Genomic DNA, 16,125 nt, shown 5'->3' on the forward strand with positions numbered 1-16,125 from the left:
ACACCCGGTGGTTCTCAGGACTTACTCTTTTCTCTGTGCTCAGGGATCACTCCTGGCAGTGTTCAGGGGACTATGTGGTGTTGGGGATTGAACTGGGTCAGTGGCATGCACAGCAAGCAATCTACCTGCTGTACTATCTCAGGTAAGACCTTGACTTTTTAAAACAGAAACTACGAGTGATTTTTATTGACAGTTATATTTGTTATGATGCATGTTTTAGAAAGTTAAGTTAGTTCATATGAATATGGTAAGTGAATTTACCATAGAATGGGAGATGCCATGGCAGGGGGTGGGATGGATTTGGGAATGATCCAGGGGGTAGTAGTGGCCTTAGGTCCAACTGGGAGGGCAGCTGTTTGCTTAATGAAGATATATTTTCAGAGGGTGCTGAGCAATTTTCTCTTTTTTTTTTCTGGTAAGAAGGAGAAGACAAACTAAGTTTGGGAATCTCTGATCTAATAATAAATTCCTTATCAGCCTGCTTCCCATGTAATGACAGTAAGCGATTACTTTATATAACCTAATTTGAATAGCCTTAGTTAGTATTGAAAAGTAAAAATCTAGAATTAGTATCATGTCCAGAGGTGCTAGCCTTTCATGTGGTGGATCTAGGTTTGATCTCCGACATCCCATATGGTTCCCTGATCACCTCCAGGAGTGATTCCTGAGTGCAGAGCCAGGAGTAATCACTGAGCATTGCCAAGTGTGGCCCCAATCCCGCCCCCCTCCCAAAGTATCATATCTAAAGATATGTCTCCTTGAACATATTTATTATAGATGGAATAAAATAACACAAGAGGCAGACTGTTTTCATTTACTTTTACTTTTGTTTGTTCTATATATATTTATTACAGGTACAACAGAGGTTTTTATAAATAGTTATGAGTTTTGTTCATCATTGAACTCCTTTTAAAGTTTACTGAGTTTTATGAATCACTTCTTAGAATTGTTTTAAAAAATATAATATATATAAAATTTATAAAACAATAATAATACAATATGCTTATATCCACAGATGCTTTAGGAAGAGGTCTTGGAACTTTAACACAGAATCTTGTATTTTGTATCCTTGTACTTAACAATTAAATGTAAATGATTCGAATGATTATTCTTTAAGAGTCAGTATGTGTTGCAAGGGTACTCGTGATAGCATATAGATATCATCTTGGATACTATCCTCATTAAGTCTAAAAAGTACATACGTTTCAGTGTTGCTTTATTATATAGTAAGAGTATGTTTGGTTTTGCAGGAAACTGCCAAGTTGTCTTCCAAAAGAGAACACAATTTGCATTTCTACCAGTAAATAATGAAAGTTTCACATTCTTTTTAAATTTTTAGGGTTTTGGGGCCACACCCAGTGGTGCTCAGGGCTAACTCCTAGTTCGGTGCTCAGGAATCACTATTTCTGGGATTCAGGAGACCATGTGGGGTGTTGGGGATCCAATCTGGGTCAGCTACGTGCAAGGCAAGCATCCCACCCACTGTTCTTTTGCTCTGGCCCTATGTTTTACATTCTTACCAGCATTTGGTGTGTTAATGTTACAGATTTTGGCCATCTAGTAGGTGTGTGGCGTTATCTTACTGTTTAGAGTTGTAATTTCCTGACAAGATATTATGTGGAACATCTTTTCATTTGCTTATCTGTCATTTATATATCTTTGTTAGTGTGAGATGTTAAATTTTATTGCTTTTTGTTGCATTCATTCTAAGAGTTCTTTGTATATTTTAGATAAATTCTTATTAGTTGTACTTTTTATTATTTTCTTTCAATAGGTGGATTGCTTTACCATTCTTGTGACTTTTTTTGGTGAAAGTTTTAAATTTTTATATCACTGTAGCACTGTATCACTGTCATTCCGTTGTTCATTGATTTACTCGAGCGGGCCAGACGCCAGCAAGGTCTCCATTTGTCCTATCCCTGAGATTTTAGCAGCTTCTCCTTACTCGTCTTTCCCGATGATTGGAGACTCTTTCAGGGTCAGGGGAATGAGACCTATTATTGTTACTGTTTTTGGCATATTGAATATGCCATGGGGAGCTTTCCAGGCTGCCGTCAGAAATTTTTATATACCTAGATTATTAATTCTCTCATGGATCATGCTTTTGATAGCACTGTAGCACTGTCGTTCCATTGTTCATCGATTTGCTTGAGCAGGTACCGGTAACATCTCCATTGTGAGACTTGTTGTTATTGTTTTTGGCATATCGAATACGCCATGGGGATCTTGCCAGGCTCTGCTGTGAGAAATTTTTGTACACCTAGATTATTAATTTTCTCATGGATCATGCTTTTGATACTGTATCTAAAAATAACTTGTTAAACTTAAGGTTATCTAGACTTTTTCCTGTGTTATTCTAGGAGCTTTATGATTATACATTCCCAGTTAGGTCCATAATTAACTTTGGAATTAATTTTGTGAATGGTGTGAGGTGTCTAGATTCATTGTTTTACATGTATATATCAATAGGATTGTTCTGGTGGCTAAAATACTTTTAATCCATTACATTTTACTTACTCTTTTGTCAATGATTATATGGCTATGTTTATCGTTTCTCTATTCATTCTACTGATCCACGTATTCTTTTGTCAATACCACATTGTTTGATTACTGTGATCTGTAAATTTTTGAAGTCAGGTGGGGTTATGAGTCTTCTTTTTTTTTTTTGTAATATTGCTAACTATTCTAGTTTGCCTCTTTCTATAAGCTTTAGTATCAATTTATCCACAAAATAATTTTCTGGGACTTTTATGGGATTGCATCGAGCCTGTAATTAAATTGGCAAGAACCAACATCATGGGGCTGGAGTGATAGCACAGTGGGTAGGGCATTTGCCTTGCACACGGCTGACCAGGGTTGGATTCCTAGCATCCCATATGGTCCCCTGAGCATGGCTAGGGATAATTCCTGAGTGCAGAGCCAGGAGTGACTCCTGAGCATCGCTGGGTGTGACCCAAAAAGAAAAAAACAACCCAATATCATGTCAATATTGAGTATTCTTAACCACGTATATGGAGTAACTATTTGATTAATTTTGTTAACTTTATAGTTTTCCTAATCTATATCTTTTATTTTTGTTAGAGTTATACCTAAGTACTTACTACATTTTTTGTACATTGCATATTAACCTTGTGCCTTTCCATAACTGCTTACTAGTTTTAGGATGTTTTGGTCAATTCTTTCATATTTTTTACACACAGTATCATGTTATCTGAAAAGACAGTAGTTCTTCAGATAATGGTCTTTCAACTCTTTTGTCAAGTTGATTCTTAGGTTTTTGGACACTATTTTGAACAGGTTAGTCTTTTGAATTCTTTTCTCTTCTAGATCACCATTTGCATCTAGGAATGCAAAGATTATTTTGGGTGTGTTTTAATTTTATAGCCTGCTACTTTTTTGTACTGGCTTGTTTCTAAAAGTGTTTCAGCGGAATCTATGTGTAACTTCTTCTCTGCTCAGTGGAGACCTCCTCCCAGCCACAAAGGATGTGACACTCAAGGGCTTTGCTCTCAACTGCCCCCACTGTGCAGTTATTAGGACTCCTTCAAGCTGATGCCAATTAAAAATTCTCCCCGTTGCACATCTTATATTTTTATCAAAATAAACAAGAAATGAAAATAATTAAGGTGCTCTGAGGGTACCCAGGAACTATCCATTCCTCCCTGCCCAGCTGACTAATACGTTTTAAAAATTACATTTCAAAATTTTAAGTGATACTATTGAGCTTCTACATGTTGATGCAAGAAATTATTTTAATGTAAAAATTATGATATAGATATATAAATAATTTAATCTGCATTCTAGAGAAGATCCATTGACAATTTCCTCATTTAATTCTTTCCTTTTTTTCTTGATGCAACAATTTAAATCAGGTTCTCCTAATTTCAGCAAAAATTCATGTCAATGTTGAAATTTTCTATACTTAATGGAAGCAGCCACTAACAATTGTAAAGTAGCAGTTAAAATGAGAAGAACAGAGCTATTTAATCTCTAAGGTAAAGTTTCATTAATTTTATCAGTAGCACTTCAAACTAAATTTTCAATATTTTGTTCAAAAAGTTATCAAACAAAACATTGGAAATGAGTTTTTACTTAAGGTTTGTCATACGCAGAAGTCCGTATGTCTATAACTGTCACTGTAATCCCGTTGCTCACCAATTTGCTCGAGTGGGCAACGTCTCCATTGTGAGACTTGTTACTGTTTTTTGGCATATCGAATACGCCATGGGTAGCTTGCCAGGCTTTGCTGTGCAGGCGAGATACTCTTGGTAGCTTGCCAGGCTCTCCGAGAGGGATGGAGGAATCAAACCCAGGTCGGCCGCATGTAAGGCAAACGGTCTATACAGTTTTCATTAATTCTTTACATTAATGGTCTATACAGTTTACATTAATTCAGTATTGTGCCTAAGTAAAATTATTCACTAATGGGACAAGTGGTGCATTATAGCTATAACTTCTTTATTGACAAAGTTTTAATTTTCTTAAATTGCTTCTCTTACCTCTTACCTCTATTCAGTTTTAAACCTAAACTTTTGGCAAATCCCTTGTATCCTTACACAGCTGTATAAGGCACAATTTCTCATACACAAAATAGATTTCTCACATTTCTCCTTTTGAGAAACATCCCAACTATTACCTCAAATTTTAGCTAAAATCTATCATCCTGAGACTTTCTTTTGTTGTCGTCCTGTAAATTACTTTTGCTTGTTCTCTGTATTAAAGACCTTTTCAATTTTTTGTTTCATGTTTTTTCTCAGTTAATTCACTTGTTTTGGCAAAATACTTCCTAAGAAGGGTGTGTGCGAGATAACTTTTTTGGAGAATCTACTGTATAAAAATATAGTTTAAATTTATGTTTCTTTAGTCTAAAGTGAACCTTCAGTTGAATTTCTCCATAAAATATTTTAAAAGCTTTGTCCCATGATTTCTAACTTCTAATGTTGCTGATCCTTTTAATGTCTATTTTCTTTCTATAGAAGATTTTATGTTTTGTTTTGGGGTCACACCAGAAATGCTCAGGTCTTACTCCTTTGTTTATCTATACTCAAGGAAAATTTCTGGTGTTCAGGGGAGCATTTGAGGTGCCAGGAATTGAACCTGGTTTAGTCACCTGAAAGGCCTTGCCTGCTATATTCTCTCCTGCCCCCCAATAGTAGCCTTTGAAGGATTTGTTAAGTCCCTGTCATTCTGAAAATTACAGTAATTTGCAATAGTGAATGTTTTGTGCCACTTGGTAATTGTGTTTAACAGATGAGATTTCAAAATCTAGAGACTCTGGTTCTTAACTTCCTAAAGAATTTTTATTTTTTCTTAATTTCTTTCAAATTATTCTATTTCTCTTTCTAGAAAAGAATATTTGACTTTAGGAATTGATTTTTCTCTAATATGCATATTTTTAGTTCTACTTTCTGAAAGCTTTTGTCTATAATCCTTCCACATGTAAGGATTATTTCCATTATCATGTTAGTGGAAAAAAATAGTGAAACATGAGTAAGGTGTACAGTTAATAAAATTATTTCATGTTCATTCCCTATACAGATGTCCTTCAGTAAAGGAAATATATAAAAGTACACTTTTGCACATCTTCTATTTTTATCAAAATAAACAAGAAATGAAAATAATTAAGATGTTTGAGATAAAATGATGTCTTTCATGACAGCTCTCTTAGTGATTTTATTTCTGGAGATATTATAGTTTCTTCTTCTGTTTTCTATATTTCTATATATTCTTCTGTTCTCTATATTTTCTTTCAAACTAATATCTTTTTTGGTTTTAGTTTGGTGTCTTACTTTATAGTTTACTTCTTATGTGTCTCCATACCCATATTTAAGTGGCAGCACAAAATTCCATGAAGTCCTTTGTGCATGGATGAAATGGTTTGTCAGTGAGCATCACTGTAGGAACTTCAAAAGGTCACTATATTTGTGTTTGAACTTGGATCTGTCACTTACTAGCTATGCTACCTTATGCAAACTACTTCTTTACTTTTTATATTTAAAGTGACCAAGATGAGCATTACCAGCAATAGGATATAGTGGCATCTCATATCCTTGATTGATACTTTAAGGAGAAGGAAACATTACTTTTGTAATATCCCTTTCCCAAGTGCATATTCATCAAGAGAAAAATATCAGGGGCTGGAGTGATAGCACAACGGGTAGAGTGTTTGCCTTGCACGCGGCCGACCCGGGTTCGATTCCCAGCATCCCATATAGTCCCCTGAGCACCGCCAGGAGTAATTCCTGAGTGCAAAGCCAGGAGTAACCCCTGTGCATCGCCTGGTGTGATCCAAAAAGGAAAAAAAAGGGGAAAATATAAATATATAAATATTATATATATAATTTATAATATGCTAATATTATAAATTAATGACAACTTTTCTGTATGTTTAAAAATTATATATAAAAATGGTTAAAGTTTGGAGGAAAGAAATATTTGTAAATTTTATAGATATAAATTCCTTTCCATTCACTTTGCTTACAAAATGATAAATAAACCAGTTGGGGGTCTTAAAAATGGTCAATTTATTCTTTTAAATATCTTATTCGAACAAAGGAAGATTTTTTATCATTAAAATTTCTACATTATAATAGTACAAATAGGAGGGATTAAGTCTCAGTGAAGCCCAAGTTTTCCATGTTGGGGGCTTTAAGTTCAAGAATGACCACTGGCACCATGTGCTCCCACCCTCAAAAGAAGCTTGAAACACTGGGGGGCCGGAGGGAGGAGGTGCCGCCAGCACACCTTCTCCAGATGGAACCCTGGCGACACTGAGCAGCAACTAACACGGCTCCAGGATTCGGGACTGGGACAGATCCGAGCCGCGGGGGCCACTGGAGTGGGGCGGCACCAGCCCAAACTCTGAGTGGTCCCGGCCGCCGGAAGTCACGCCCTCGACCCACCCTCGGCGCCATCTTGATGCCACAATCCACAGAGAAGCGGCAGGCATTCTGGTGAGCAATGTGGCCTGGACAATGCTCCGGACCCGAATCGGGGCCAGCAACACTGGGGGGCCGAAGGGAGGAGGTGCCGCCAGCACACCTTCTCCAGATGGAACCCTGGCGACACTGAGCAGCAACTAACATGGCTCCAGGATTCGGGACTGGGACACATCCGAGCCGCGCGGCCGCATTAGCGGCCTTTTCTAAAACCTGAAAACATACAATCTTTGAATGGAAAACTAATTATCAAATGCCTCCTTATTAGGGTTATCTTGTTCGGGGATATAGCTCCCACAACAATAGTGAGTTTTGTGTTGAAATATGGAACGTAATCAAGGTGAAGAGAAAATAAAGTGAGGTTCATCAGTTATACAGTTGGGGTGGGGGACGGGGGGTATATCAGGGATTTTGGTGGTGGAATATGGGCACTGGTGAAGGGATGGTGTTTGAATACGGTATAACTGAGACATAAACCTGAGAACTCTGTAACTTTCCACATGGTGATAAAATTTTTAAAAAAAATAAAAATTAAAAAAAAACAGCCTTTTTTTTAAAAAAAAAAAAGAAAAAAGAAGCTTGATACATTCCTGGTCACCCCCAAGCATGAGCACAGCAGAGCGCTCGCACGGCTACTGGGAGAGACATCACCAGAAAGGGAACCGAGAGTCTTTCAGCCCTGCTGGTGAGGCACATATCTAAAAACTGTGTTCTATTAAATTTATGTTCTATTCTTTTTGAGAATTACTATTTCTCAGTTGAACTTGTCCCTCTGACCTCTTTTCTAGCATTTTATCTTTAACCATTTAATCTTTCGTATTATCTTCTTTTGCATCTAGGAGGATTACAAGAGCATTATCAAAGTTCTCATTTGCTGTAATGACTAGTACTGATTCTGTATGGTAAAGACAAACTTCACAATTTTCATCTTATCAATGGTTTCAGATAGTGTTTCCTTACATTGGACAGCAACCATTTTATTTTCTGTTTTTCAGTCTGTAATTTACTGGGATCATGAGATATATTTTAAAAATACTCATTCAATTTTATTTTGTAGATATTTTCTTATACAGACATTTTTGCCTTATTGGTATGTGCAAAAAAAAATATCTCATGGGACCCATACAGGTATACTTTTCTGTTTATTTATCCTTCAAAGGAGATCTATCCATGACATGTTTAGTTACCGCACCTCGCTTTGGGAGGCAGCGTGTGTCTTCCCCTCCTCTGTGAGGTTTCTCACAGGAGTTCTGAGATGTACGTGGCCCCAGAGTCCTGGCTCTTCCCCTGCTTGGTCCACAGTCCTCGCTGCAGCGACTCTCCACCTTGCTGTGACTGTGTTTGAAGCTGCGACCTCCCTCTCCAAATTCTGCCAACACCATGGGCTTTTGGCCACCCACCTTCAAAAATGCAGGTGTGTGGATTAATCAGGCATCCTCTGGTGATAAGTCTATTCGAATTGCATGCACGAGATACTTGGTTATTAGTTGCGCTTTACGTTTTTTTTTCTGACATCATTTATTCTGCCATGTTTTCTGGGCCTGTTCATCCATGACAATTCAAAGACTGGTTTTTATGAACTCCTGATTCCCCTTATCATCCTCTAACACCTCTCATATATATATATATATGTATATATGTACATATATATAGCAAAAGGCTATATATACAAGTAGCTTAAGTGATTTCTAGACTTTTCTTTTCCCTACCCTCGCTTACTTGTTTCTGTCTGTAAAATAGCTTATTCTAAAGAATCTATGATCTCTCTGGTTTGACTATGTGTATAGTGCATGAAAATTTATACCCTTCTATATACTGTGATGAGTGGCAAAGAACAAATTTTATCTATTCCTGTCTACAATTCAGTGCTTTACCTTTAGTGCTTATCCTCTACCCCAAGGTCTTGCTAAATATGAGAAAATTTTAGTCTCTAATTTGCTTAATAAGAAGTGTTAAAAATACTGAATTGAGGGAACAGTTAAAAAATATTTTTCTGTGAAGTAGAGATGTTAATTTTCAGGCGAGTGCATGTCATGGGGTCTCTAAACCAGAAACAGATAACTGTAGTAGGTAAAATCTCTTTTCTAATTTCCTTTTTAATCATGCTGTTTTCAGAGGATAAAGTGTGCACAGGCAGGTTGCTGTATTTTTCACTCAAGTTCAATCAGCGCTTAAATTGGAAGAAATTTCTCACAGTCTGGCAGGTGGTTAATTATTTTTCTTAACATAACATTGTTTTAATAAATAGCTAGTATATACTAATGTCAGTTATAATAATTCTACAGTTAAATAAATTCAAGTTACAATTTCCCTCATTTCCAGTATCCCAATCCTTGTAAGAACACATATATTAGAAACATATAGATGCAAAAATAATATTAGACAACAGAAGTACTTTGTAATTATTCACTTAAACCTTTTATACATAGAAATTTGGTATATCTTATTAGAAAAATAATTCAAATGCCCAGGTACATAAATGATTTTTCTTTTGCTCCTTCTAGATCAGTGGGATTTTGACATATGATTTTGCTTTATTGTAAAACTTAATTCTGTACAAGATATAACTGCGTTGAGCTAGGGAATGGTTTCTGTACTGGTCAACTTTATGAAGTATTTGATTTGACAGAATACAGTATCTGTGACTGATAGTCATTGGTAGTTACTGGAAAAAAGTTTTCTACAAGTTTAGTTTTGTGTTTTGAGTTTTTAGTGAGATCTCTACAGGTTACATTTCATGTTAAGTAGTTTTATGATCTATAATTGCTCCCATAGGATATAAGCAATCAACATTCTTAAAATTTTAGTCATTAGAGATTTAAAAATATAAGAAGTGGCATTTCTTGAACAGGCATTAAAAGAACAGTTCCACTTTAAGTCACCATGGTTTTATAGGGAATATATGCCTAAATAAGGTGGATGTTGTTTGTCAATATTACTAATCTATCTTAATAAATCATATCCAAAGGTTAATACATTTGTGTATTAAGATCTCTGTTACAAATATACTATAAACAAAAGATAATTTTCTATGTAGTAAAACTTGTGTAATGAAACAGTTCCATGTGATTGGATAGTTCTAGAAAACTTTTGAAGTGGTTTTCGGGTTCCTCATGGGGGTACCATTTTCTATGGAGAGGCACCAATTCATGTGAAGAAAAATAATTTGAATATAAAATACACAGAACATTCAACTTTTAAAAAATAAAATCTAAAGGTCAGGAGATAATTCAGATGGATAGTGTATGCCTCACATGTATCCTAAGTTTGATCACTGGAGCTGCTGGGCCAAGTATCACTGGAAGTGACCTTAGGTTCCCTCAGTATTGTTAGGGAGTTCCCTATAAAAAAATACATGGAAGGCACGGGGCGGGGGGGGGGGCGGCGTACTGGAGAGACAGAACAGTGGGTAGGGCAGGGCACTGGCCTTGCATGCAGCTGATCCAGGTGCAACCCCTGGCTTCCATATGGTCCCCCTGTCCCCACCAGGAGAAACCTATGAGCATCATCAGGTGTGGCCCAACTCCCCTCCTCACTCCCACAAAATTAAACAGGGGTGCCAAGGAAAATTACTCATGTGTTAGGGGAGTATAAATTGCAAGTACACAGATCTAAGTTCAATCCCAGGCATCACAAAGCCCCTCAGGAACTTCTGGGTGTAGCCCCAGAGTTCTGCTGGGGTGACCATGTTGTCCCTAGTACTGCTGGGCCTGGATCTACATTGGCAGATTTAGAATTAAATCATTTAGTCAAATTTGGCTGAGAATTGCCAGGAATCGTCCCAAGGACCCTGAGCTCTGCTTCAGAGACCAGCCCTCCAAATAAATAAAATCATGGGATTGTAGATATGGTCTATAGTACATGTCATGCGCTTGTAAGACTGAGTTTGATCCCTGTTACCACATGGTCCTCAAGCTGTTACCATACATTCCCGAAGCACTGCTAAGTGTTACCCCTATAACAATTTTAAAAAATCATGTAAAAAAATCAGATCTATAAAACTCTACCATATAATAGCTCTAGGCTCCATTTTAAACTTTAAAAGTCTATTAAGTATTACCTGGAATGCTTAACAAATACAAACTCTTCCCTTTCTATCCCTTTCACATAGGCTTCCAATGTATGATGCTGCATCTCTGAATTTAAAACAAGGCAAGGAGCTGGAGAGATAGCTCAAAGGAATGCCTCCACGTGTGAAGCCCCAAATTTTGTCGCAAGGACTATACAATTTCCCCAAGCATTTCTTGGTATAGGCCTGGTGACTTCCAGCCACCACTGGGTTTGGATAACCCTGCACTGTCAGGCCTTATCATGTAACCCCCTGCTGGGTCAAGGGCCCTGTTAAAAACTTCAAAGGGAAAAAAAGCCAAATTTCATTGATTCTGAGATATATTTTTTCATACTTAAAAGTATATGAATTAGGATATATTTACAACAGATGGCAATATATATTTTTCATTTATTTTGTGTTTTGTAAAAATAAAGGTGTTTCTTAGAATGCATGGTTTGATAAAATCTGATTATTACAGTTTTATGAAATGGAATAAGCTGGTTATCCATGGTTCATAGATCTTCAACTCTAATCTAATCCTTAAACCTTCACTTTTGTAAGAACGGTATATTTCCTATGTATCCTAGATGAAAATCATAATTATTGTCACAAACAAGGAAGATTAATTCCAAATCAAAACAAGTTAGTCATTTTGTTCCTTTTGGCCTATAGAACAGTAGGGAGAATATCTGTTCGGTATGAAGAAATTAAATTATCTTAGCTTCAGAGAAGATGTAGCTATGAATCTAGTTTTACATTTATGTGCATAAAAATATATGTTATGTCTCTGATTTATATCTAATATGTATAATTTTATATGAATTAGAGTATAACATACCAGTTTCTACAATATCAGCCATTTTCAACTTACTGGCTTAAGAAAACATAGAAAAGTGTGTGCTCTTAAACTAAAATAATTAGACTTTATATTGATAACATTTAATATTACTTTTCTTTGGAAATTTCTCCTACACTAGTACCACTCCATCTCTACTGGGATTATGTAAGCAGTACAAAATCAATCATTTGTGCTTATATACATACATATGTATATATACATACATGCATTCACATATATATGTAAAGTACAAATACAGTAAAATACAAATACAGTCAGTAACTTAAAATTACTAATATGGATTAACTCTAATAACTACATTTGGAGAAAATATTAACATCAGAGGAAGTCTATTTTTATATTATAATTATAATGAACTTGCTGTAATAAAGTCTATTAAGTTTGGAACTAGGTCCATATTGTGATTTAATATCATGTTTGCCATAAATGCCAGAATATTTCACTCATATATAAAAATAATTATATTTAGACTAAACAGAACCAAAACACTTGGATTCTGGCTATATAATTGTGGTTACTAGGGATAAAGTGGCTAGGGGGGAATAAAAAATGGAAGGGATCCATTGACTGTTGGTATGATATGATGGGCCTGGTATGCTAGCATACTTTTGCAGTTCAGTAAACCTGTACTAATATTGCTTTATACACAGTGATGTAAACCATTATCACTTCAAAAAAGCTAAACATTTAATGTTACTAAGTGATGCTGCAATTTTACACATACATATATATATATATCCAAGAAAAACAAAACATATCTCTACACAGCCCTGGAATACTCTTCCAAGATGCCAAAAGTGGAAATCCAAAATTATTCAACTGACAGAAGGATAAACAAAACATATTAATATTCTTACATTAGGCTATTGTTCAGACATATAAAGAAATGAAGTACCGACACATGCTTTTAGTAAGGATGGACCTTGAAAATCTGCAAAAAGAAGTCAGTCACAAATGATCACTTATTGTATGAGTCCACTTTTACGAAATATATAGAGTAAGTATAATCATAAAGACATAGAGTAGGTTAGTGGTTGCTTAGGAGCTTGAAAGGGTGTGGGTGTACAGGCCAGAAAGATGACAAAGAGTATTTGTAACAGTTACAGGTTTCTTCATAGGGTGAAGAAGTTGACTTGAGTGACAGTGGCACAATTCTGCAAATATAGTTATAACTACCAAATTGCACAATTAAAATGTTGAATTTATGATATGCTGAATTACATCTCAGTAAAACTTTAAAAAATGATGTTTTCAGTACAGAGGTGATATGAGTGAAGGAATGCAATGAGTGGTGACAGGGAGGGGATTAAAGTGTAGAGATTCAAAAGCCGATTGTATTGATTATTGAGTTCAATACACAGAGGGTCAGAATCAAATGAAATGCTAAATTTTTATCATTTTATTGTTAAGAGTATGTCTGCTTTCCTTAACAAAGTATGGTAAAAACAAGATTCGCATTCTCATTAAATCAGTTTTGTAATCTATGGTTCTTTTTTCTGTTGTTTGTTTTTGGGCCACATCCAGTACTGTTCATGCTTACCCCTCACTCTGTGCTCAGGAATCACTTCTGGTGGTGCTTGGGGGACCATATTTAGTGCTGTGGATAGAACTAGGGATTCAGCTGGGGTTGGCTTCATGCACAGCAAAGTATATGAGATACTCCCTGTACTATCTCTCCAGCCTAATATATGTTTTTTTTACTAGATATATAACTCATTTCTCTAATCCCAAAAGTGAAAATGTAAGAGCTTTACTAAGAAACAAGGTGTAAATTCCTGCTATAGAATATATTGAAATTCAGTTAAAATATTGAGCATGTGTATAGATCAAAGTAGATTGCCACTTCTGAATCAAACTAGATTACCACCTTTGGCCTGGTGTCTGATTTAGGAAGCATCAGAACTTGGAAAAGTAGATGATTAATACTTTTCATTTTTCTTTAAATGTTACATAACATTAGTAAAAATAATAAAAATGTAAATATATAAAATATCTAGGCAAACTTGGAGATAAAGTATATCAGAGGTTACTAGGGGTGGGGAGAAGCAGGAATAGAAAGATGTGTAATGTGTACAGAATTTCTATTTGTGTACTGAAAAAATTTAGAAATAGATACTAGGAATTATACAGAATTGTAGATGCAATTAATTCCACATATACACTTACAAATGTCAAACTTCAAGTTACATGTTTTACCACAGTAAATAAATTTATTTGACCATGTATGGTTTATAAGTTGTTCAAAAATGGTGGGAATTATATTCAATTTAGAATTGCATTTCCTGCACATTAAAGAGTTCACAAATTTTTGTGCTTCTGATCAGAAATGTGATATAAATAGCAAAGTTGCTCCTTTTTAGAAGAGACATTTGGAAAACTTAAAATTTGACAAGGAAAAAAATCAAAATAAGCTTCTTACTTTAATTGGTTCAGGCTGCATCACAGGCGCAGGCATAGCAATGGCACTTGAAGCATAAACCTGATGATATGCTGCTTGAACTCCATGATCAGAATAAGGCTATGACAAAAAGAAGGAAATTACTGCTTTTCACTTACACGAAGTAAAAAAGTTTATTCAGCATTACAAAGTATTAGGCATTTTGCTACACAATGGAGAAAAACATGCAGTATACATTTTTTATGTGTAGTTAACTTATGGTCTGAACCAGGACAAACAGATATTCAAAATTATTACCTATGACACATGTATAGGTGATGCATGGGAGAAAAAGTAAACAAAATGACCCGATTTAACTTTTAAAAAAGTGGGTTTATTCTTACAAGCTATGTTCTCTTTTGAACACATAGTTCTCTATGTGTCTTCACTAGCTTGTTTGTGTGCAAGTCTTTTCCCCTTGGAAGAAACCCATTTCTCTCTTGAACACTTATTCCTCTATTTCTTTCCCCCCCACATCTTCTAAGTACATTTCAATAAAAACTATTTGCTTCACTGAAAAAAGGAAAAGTCGAGGAGTTAGTCACAGAAAGTTTTTCAGTGGAGTGAATTCTTGTTTTTTTGCTTTTTTGGGTTAGACCCAGGGCAATGCTCAAGGATTACTCCTGGCTCTGCACTCGGGAATTTCTCCTGGTGGTGCTCGAGGGACCTTATGGGATGCTGGGGATCAAACTCCAGTCAGCCATGTGCAAGGCAAACACCCTCCCTGCTGTACTATCACTCTGCCCCCTACAGTCGACTATTGACCATAGAATTAGGGAAAGAACAAAAGAGTAGTATGCACAAAGGCATAGAAGAAACTAAGAACATATCTCATTTTGGATCTATCCAGGTTGTTTGGAAGAAAAATTATATACTAAAACAGAACTGAAAGATGTAGTAGAGAAAGTAGCAGGGAACTAATATATAAATGACTCATAGTTTGTCAGCAGATGGCATTATCATTCAGTAAGACATGGAATACAAAAATAAAAAGTTTGATATTTATGAAATTGTGTGAGAATTCAAGGAAAGTTACGTTTTTAACAAAATCTGTACTTCTATCACTTACAGTAGAGGTGTACTGTTGACAATTAAGAGGGCTCAAGAATCAGAAAGAGAGGGACAGACATAAAGGGACTGCACTCATTTGTGGAGTCTAGGGTAGCATCACATGAGGCTGACACCAAAGGATGGTTGATACAAGGGCCAGAGGGATTGCCCCATAGTTGGAAGACTGCTTCATGAGCGGAGGGGAGAAGGCAGATGGAATAGAGAAGGGATCACTAAGAAAATGATGGCTGGAGGAACCAGTTGGGAGGGAGATGCATGCCGAAAGTAGATAATGGACCAAACATGATGACCTCTCAGTGTCTGTGTTGCAAGCTATAATGCCCACAAGTAGAGAGAGTGAGTATGGGGAATATTGTCTGCCATGGAGGCAGGGGGAGGGTAGGAAAGGGGGGGTATACCCGGAATATTGGTGGTAGGGAGTGTGCACTGGTGGAGGGATGGGTGTTTGATCATTGTGAGATTGTAACCCAAACATGAAAGCTTGTAACTATCTCATGGTGATTCAATAAAATTTAAAAAATTAAAAAAAAGAAAGAGGGCTCAGGAACAGCATCACTCAATGAAATACAAAGTAAGATATGTCATTCAATATATTAAAGTAGACATTAAAGTAAAAAATGATAAAATGCCTTATTTAAACCAATACATTAAAATATATTTAGGTCTAAGCAATATAAAATTACTTTATATAAATAAATATATAATATAATAAAATAGGATTATATTATAATAAATTATAATATAATAAACAAATATAATATAAATTATA

General features: G+C 35.7%; 1 protein-coding gene across 1 annotated transcript in view; it reads right to left on the bottom strand.

The window, feature by feature from the left end:
• Window positions 1–14,249: 14,249 nt before the first annotated feature.
• The window catches only part of BOLL (boule homolog, RNA binding protein), a 33,801-nt gene continuing 31,925 nt past the window's right edge, over window positions 14,250–16,125 (bottom strand). Inside the window, exon 10 of the mRNA XM_004601251.3 lies at window positions 14,250–14,366. Within this exon, the coding sequence (XP_004601308.3) occupies window positions 14,250–14,366 (117 nt within the window). The remainder of the gene's footprint in view (window positions 14,367–16,125) is intronic.

The sequence above is a fragment of the Sorex araneus genome, chromosome X (assembly GCF_027595985.1).
Source record: "Sorex araneus isolate mSorAra2 chromosome X, mSorAra2.pri, whole genome shotgun sequence".
Classification (NCBI taxonomy): domain Eukaryota; kingdom Metazoa; phylum Chordata; class Mammalia; order Eulipotyphla; family Soricidae; genus Sorex; species Sorex araneus.